Source organism: Paramormyrops kingsleyae, chromosome 25, assembly GCF_048594095.1.
Source record: "Paramormyrops kingsleyae isolate MSU_618 chromosome 25, PKINGS_0.4, whole genome shotgun sequence".
Classification (NCBI taxonomy): Eukaryota; Metazoa; Chordata; class Actinopteri; order Osteoglossiformes; family Mormyridae; genus Paramormyrops; species Paramormyrops kingsleyae.
In genome coordinates, this window is record NC_132821.1 from 23,597,040 (window position 1) to 23,604,570 (window position 7,531).

The 7,531-nt window shown below is 44.1% G+C and overlaps 1 protein-coding gene across 4 annotated transcripts in view; it reads right to left on the reverse strand.

Moving 5' to 3' along the window:
* bnc2 (basonuclin zinc finger protein 2) overlaps positions 1-6,246 on the reverse strand; it is a 117,701-nt gene extending 111,455 nt beyond the window's left edge. For 2 of the 4 annotated variants that reach the window (XM_072707011.1, XM_072707009.1), the window contains exon 1: positions 5,414-6,246. In XM_072707011.1, coding sequence (XP_072563112.1) covers positions 5,414-5,416 — 3 coding nt within the window. In that variant the 5' untranslated portion in view covers positions 5,417-6,246. The remainder of the gene's footprint in view (positions 1-5,413) is intronic. The other 2 variants (XM_072707008.1, XM_072707014.1) reach the window with 1 other exon arrangement.
* Between the last annotated feature and the right edge of the window lie 1,285 nt (positions 6,247-7,531).

The following is a 7,531-nucleotide window of genomic DNA, read 5'->3' on the forward strand; positions in this document are numbered from 1 at the left end:
CAGACAGGCAACGAGACCCAAGCGAGCGCAGGGAACAGCAGAACTGCAGAGGCTGTGCTGAACTGGGGTCAGAACCCACCCCTCATGCCTCCTACAGGAATACAGAGTCACAGCTGTATTAAAATATGGGGTTTACTTAAAAGCGATGCCTGAAAACACAAACCCCGCACACTGATTGGACACAAGTGTGAAAGCTCCGCATCTATCCGCGTCTCTCACTTGCGGCTGCAAAAGATGCGGACCCCGTTTTTGTTCCCCCGTGAAGGAACATTTAAGTTTAAAAATCATTAAGCACACTGCTGCATATTGCTCTTTTTTTATGAGGTGGTCAGGAACATATAGCGCGACGTGAGCAGTACGACTTCCCAGTCAGAATTTCACCCCATAAAACCTGAAGCGTAGAGATTTTTGCACTTTTAAAAATGCCTGCTGTATTTATTCTGCTGATATTTGCAGCTGCGATTCGTAATTTGAGGTAAACCAGAGCCTTTTCCCCTTGGCCTGCTCTCCAGCGGGACTAACAGACGCGAGCAGGCAGCCGTTCCCACAGAAATACATCCGTGCGCCGTCGCCCGGGGTCACACCTTACGGAGAAGCAGGCCACACCTTCCCGAAACACCTTCACATGCCAAGGGAGCTAGCTAGCCACTGGCACCAATGCTGACTAGGTGATTTACGCTACGCTAATGGTATAATAACGCTAAGTGTCCTGTCCATGGCCACAGTGTGCTGACACAGAACAGAAACTTCCCAGCATTTATCGCTCGTGACGATTTGTTTTGGAGGCATTTAAGTGCATTGAAAAGTGACCACATTATCCTAACTGTCCACCGTCTTCAACCTGGTAAAGATTTGGGAAAAAAAGATCTATTATTTTATTATATAATCTCTGAAATCAGTGTTTTTTTTCTTCCCCCATAACAAATCCTTCTCCCGCTAAAGAAAACGTCTCTGAAAATAGCAATAAGGGGCGACAATTTAATCAGCGAACGATTCGAGGGCTTTTGTTGATGCCAGCGATCGCGAGGCATGTTTCTGCAGAAGGTACCGGGCACTGCTCCTGCACGCCAGGGCCCGGTGTGTCAGACGTACACAGTAGCACGTAGTGTAGTGTGCCGGGGGAGGGGGGGGGGGGGGCTTGGCGGATTTTAGGAGGGGGGGGGGCGTACAGGGCCGCCTGTGTCTCACATCATTTTTCAGCGATTTTCAGCGCATTCCGGGCCGCTTGGTGTTCAGGACGGACATTAAATGCAGCACCGCACAACCATGCTCGTCCCCGGTGAATAATCCACGGCAGTGGGGGCTTTCTCACCACCAGCACCCCACCCCGCCCTCCCCTCCCCCCCCCCCCCCCAGCTTCTCAAAATCTGTTGTCGGCATGAATTACTTCCACACCCTTTAAGAAAGCATAGATCCGGAGCCGAGCGACGATCTCGGTACCGATCGGGTTCAAGCCACCAGGCCACACAATGGGCTGTTTATTTAACTGCAGAGAGTGTAACCGATTCGGCTGAAGAAGAAGGAAAAAAATCATTTCCCACTGAATGTAAAAGTGCGGGGGGGGGGGCAATATCTACACTGAGAGGAGACAGAGGGGCATTTATTGGTGGTTGGGTTCCGTAGCTCTATATCACAATCAATTTCTGCGATGCCTGAATATGAAATATTAAATGGGAAAATGGAATTGGTGCTTTAAAGATTCACTATTTTCTCCACTAAAAAAAAAAAAACAGGAAAAAAAATTTACTTTAGAGTGGGGTGACTTTAAAACGGGGACAGTTTTTTTGTGTTTGTTTTACCGCATGTTTAAAAATTAGTAGAGCAGGACAGAAGTACGAATGGCCTTTATCGAGGGGCTGTAAACAAAAATGTAAACCCCCCCCCCCCATCTCTTTCCCTCATTTACATATCTCACATCACTTAGTGTGAAGCTCCACTGAGATTAAATTAAATTTCTACTTCATCTCTTCTCTCCATGGAAAAAAAAACGAACAGTCTGATAAACAAAGTTGATAATGGTCCCTTTAACAGATATTTACAGTCGCGAAGCGTTAATATTGCACAAATAATTCAAGACTGGGGAGCCGCGCCGTGAAAAAAAGACCGTAAAGCCTCTGTACTTTTTTTTCTAGATTTGAAATAAGAAAATGATTTCAGCCTCAAGGGGAGAACTTAAGGCCTGAGCTGTTTTAGTTACTAAGTTAAAGTATATGCATGTTTGATTTCGATTTCAGCAGGCTACAAAAAAGTGCCATTAACATCCGCCTGAAGTACATTGTTTCAGCTCAGAGACGTCTCCCACTGCGCCTTTTATCAAATTACTTACCGAATTTGCTTCTCCTCAGTTCAGTATCGCGCCTCTAGTTTAACTTCCAATGTCCCATATAAATACACTTTATCTGCCATTTCCCAAAGCGCGGCGGCTAATGCTACATGCTACGTTGGGACTCAGCTTATCTCTGTAGCGCTGATGGCACACGGGTGAACAAAGTCTAGCTCCGTCTCTTACATGGCGGCAGGCGGGGGGCCCAAGATAGTCCCCCCCCCCCCCCTCCCCCCCGTGACGGTTCGTGGATGGTCATCCTGCGAGAGTAAAGCACTGGGCCAAAACGCAATGAGAACCACTCATTCTCATTTTAAAAAAGTCCCCTTTCCCGCCGCGATTCCTGTAGCTGTCCCACAGCTAAGCGGGCCATGTTTATGTTAAACTCAAGGACCCTTTATGAGATTGGGGGGGGGGGGCTGCTGGCTTTTCTGGCAGCTCTCGGCCTATGGCAAGTGCCTCCTGTAGAGTGAGTACGGCTCTGCTCGGTGGATGGGACTCGGGAATTGGAGAGGGAAAGGGGCCTGACAGCCAGAAATATTATTATTATTATTATTATTATTATTATTATTATTATTACAGAATCATTTTCCCATTAAAACTCTTGATATTCACCAAAACTTTCAAACATCCACTTCGTTTGCAGAAATGAGTGAAAACAGTGATTCTCTCTAAAGGCCACCAGACAGGTCACCCTGGGGTGAGGAGACACTTCTAGTAAATCCAGCAGGAGTAAATGTTTGGAGGTCGGCAGTGTTACTCAGCAGTGTTACTCTGCGGTGTTACCTAGTGGTGTTACTTTGTGGTGTTATTTAGTGGTGTTTCTGCTAGAGTATTACAGGGTGGGATGTAGCTAGGCAGGGAGAAACTACTAGGGCAGTGTGAGGCTTGGGGAATTAAACTATATTATTCTTAATTAAAGATGCTGCTTACGGGGATGACAGACTTTAGGCGAACTGTCCGGTTGAAATCTTTAGCCGTTCTGTGCCCTCTCGCTGAGGGGGGTGTGTGGGGGGGCTCTCCCTGGCAAATCGAGTAGGCCTGCAAAAAGCCTACAAAATGAAAAGGGGCCTATTTCCCCCCTCCAGCCACACTCCTACAACACACACACACAGGCACACGCAGAGCCCCTCCTTCCCTCCTCTAAATCCTTACTGAAGGTGGGGGGGGGGGGTGACGAGGCGAGGTGGACACCCCCCGTTAACTTGTGACACAGCGAGATGAAGGGTGGAGGTCTGCACCAGAGATAAAAGTCATCAAACGACAGTACAGGAATGCGAAGTGACAGTCTCAACCACGGCACAGCAAAATGTCCCTGACAGCGAACCCAGATCGGGACTGAATGTCATGTAAAGCAGGATCCCCATAAACTCTGCCTGAAGACTCTCACGCAGAGGAGCCGTCGCTTTAACAAGCGTGCCTTGTGATTTCTATAAGAACCCTACGTGTTCGAATCTGTTACCCTTTCATGAAATATTTCCCCAGGATGATCTGCTCTCGCCATCCTCCGCACTCTGCTCCTCTCTGACACACTCACCCCATCCCCAGTCAGCGCACTAAATACCTGCTGACTACCTAATACCCGTACAAGGAAAAATAAAAAATATACAGCAGAAATGGAAAAATAGTTACAATTGCAGGTTTTTTTTTTTAACCTTGGTTGTACGTTTAAATTTGTCTGTCAAACCATTTACTTCCTGCAAATCAATATTTACAGTAATATAGGTGTTTGTTTTAAATGAGTCTGCCTGCTGTGCCATTGCCCTATCTGTTGTTTCCAACTATAAACTAAAATATAACTTGTTTTATGTCCTTATAATAACTAGATTCAATGACTGTTTTAAAAAATAAAGGCCGCATTTTTCATTTGCTAAAATAGAAGAAATTAATTATGCCATAAATTTGGAAATCTAACTGTAATAGTCAAATGACTTGTGGACTTTTGGTTACCGGGTTCATATGGAATATATTTAATAGTTTTTCGTTTTTTTTTTTTGTTCTTTACCAAATAAAAATGTACCCTACGGACCTATAAAGATTTTTTTAATTGCAAGTAAAGTATCAGTAAACATAAATAATTATTTTTTTAAAAATCAACCATCTTGGAGACATCAAAAACTATTGTATTTAACTAAAACTTTACTAAAGAAATTGTGTAACCCTTAAGTACATTTGACTATATCAGAAAGACGTTTAACATCACAAATTAATTTAAATAAACTTATCGTGGCCTTCGAAAGTACCATAATGTTTCGTACAAGTAGCAGATTTCCTTTAAAAATGAGAAGACAGAAAAAATACGCGGTTACAGACATTCAGAAACGTGTCATGTTGTCGCTCGTGTCTTTGCGTGGCACAGAGTAAAATCTTAAACGATCCTGAGCATTTGTTTTGCACTAATCTGGGAGCGTGCAGAAGAAGAGGCCGGGACTCGCGGTGCGAAGAGACCGCGCGCCGGACTTATCAATGCGCTCATTTAACTCCACTTCGGGAAGCTCCTTGCATTTCGCCAGCAAGGACTCCAGAAACCCCAGTGACACGCCGCGTCGGATCAGCGCATCAATGCGAATTAATTACCAAATAAGTAATCACGCAATTAATAACATAGTAATAAACTACAAATTTGTTTCAAATTTCTTGGTGTGTCACTGCAAACATAAAGTCGGCTGAAATAAGAAAAATCACATTTTTTCGCTTCAGCTACCAATTCTTACATTTTCCAATAATTTCACAATTGATTTTGACCTGGTGTGTTCTTCGTAAATTTGTGTTCACCTGCAATTATGTTAAAAAATGTAAGAAAATAGGATAAGCACGTGCATATACGTTTCTTGACGAAGACATCAAAATGTGTCTAACAACTCTAGCGTGTCTGATCTGTGACCATAAGGAAATGTGATGTGGGTAAGAAAAGATTGCAGTTAGTTCAATTGGCCTTATCTTTAGGACATCCACAAACACAACGGGCCGAGCGAATCTTGAAAAAAAAAAAACTTTTGTCAGAGTTTTCAACCGGCATTGTCACATCTGGTAGGACATTCAAGAGATCTGGATCTATGTACAGCAACAGCGCACTGCACCCATATTTACCATTTCTGCATGTTGTATCTTGAGTTGACCAGGTCCTGTCGATTTCGAACTTGCGGTCCTCAAAAGTCTGATTTCGCCCTCAAGTGGGGAACTTTTTTTTCCTTCCCACCTTTTCAAATCTCTGCAGAAGCTGGAAACTCTTGAGCTGCCCCGGCGACACTTACTGGGTCCGTAGCCGCAATACAGGTTTTACGGGCTGGGAAGCAGCTGGAGAGGAAGGTCCGCGATTCTGACGGCTTACCGCACCGAAACACACGGCCAACGTCCTCGGCTTTACGAGCGCACCGCACTCTCCCCCTTTCCAGATGCCCAAACCGAAATCACTGACACAGATCGCCTGCCTGGTGTTGCCCCTTCGTTTCCAGAAAATGGCAAGTCAGCCTTCTTTCTCTAGTCTTTTGCGAGCGAGAGCGCAGGAAAGCCGTCTCCGGCACACCGCGGCGTCTCTGCTTGCCGAGAGCCCTCAAGTCGAGTGAGAAAACGCGGGGAATCAGGCGATTCCTGGAAGCTTGGAAGCGATCGGTGTCTGACACGATCCTCCGGACCCTGTGCGCCTTCGCAGTGTGACAAGGCTGGATCCCGGACTGCAGTGTGGGGTACAGTCACATATGTCTGTGACAGAGAGCCAAGTAACTGAACCCAGCCCTGCAGACATGAAAACCACGCCGCAATTATTACTGCTTCCGACGTACTCACAGCTACTTTACTTTCATTGCGGGGACTTAAGGGTGCTTCCGAAAAGCCCTGAACCTCTAGAACATTTCGGATTCTTTAGATTTATTTTTTTTTCATCAGACTCGATATCTGAGCACTTGCTGACTGGGAGAAACTTAAGTTTTTTTTTTAACGCCGATCGTCTCGGTTTTAAACGTGCGAGAACAGCAGAGCTTTAGTGTGTGTGTGTGTGTGTGTGTGTGTGTGTGTGTGTGTTTAATTCAAAACGCAATGTTCAATTTATAGCCAATTTTTTAAAAACTAAAGTCCGAAGTGAATCGATTTTTTGGAGAAACCCGAGTAAATGGTGATAACGTGGCCACACAAAACATAAACGCGTTTGTTGCCCATAGTGGTTAAATTGATTTATTATTTCGTTACAATTAATTCGTTGTGTGTGTCCCTGTTTTATTGACCATCACATTGGAAATGATCATGTGAACTGCAGCCCTGGCGTGCATACCGGAGTGCTGTAATCGAAGAATGCACTTCGGGTATGTCAGTGATACGTTAGATTTCACTTCACTTTAATTTCTGGTAAAAAGTGGGGCTGCTTTTCTGATTTATGTCCCACGCGCCACTGTCGATGTTGGTAATCCGAGGTAAAAAAGTACCTGGTAGATCCACACTTTGTAACTAGTGTGTTTTTTACAACAAACCTTCTCCACACAACGTACGCCGACCGATAAACAGCAAATTCTATTCCCTCGTCTCCGATAGTGTCAGAAAATGCAACGCTCGATGTCCTGGCCATATTTCAGTATATTTCACTTTTCTTTTAAAGTCTTTAACCCTTTCAGCTCTCTGTGGTCGAGAGAACACTTAATGCGTGGAGATGTTAAATTTAATCTAAGGTTATTTTACTTTTATGACTTTGGGGCTTGTTTTTCTCTCAGTTGTTATTGCTATACTCGTCGTTGCGTCTACTTAATGATTATTTGTTTACTGTTACATGTCGACTAAACCCCACCAGGAATGAAAGAGCAAAAAAAGCAACGGATGAAGCTGTTTCCTTGGCACCCAGAGCAGAGTTTAATCTATAAACGTGGTTTTGATCATGCTGGGTTTTTGTCTGCCATCCTGACACTTAAGTTTGGTCAAGAGGTAAATATTAGATGAAGGATTAAAGTAATGTAGAATTAATTTAGGAGAAACAAGCTACTTAGTGAAGGATTTGCATATTTATTTTTCGTCTGAAGATTTATTTGTGCAAATACGGTGTGCTAGATATAGCTTGAAATAACTATCAAAGAATCGTCGCTGCCATAATTAAAATGTTGTATTTTTATTGAGGTGAGATGTAAATAAGACAGAATGGGTGACACATTTTTGGCTTCCGTCTATGTGTATTTATTACTGGCAGTTAATTTGGGGCACATTTTTGATTAGGTTGAAGAGTAGTAT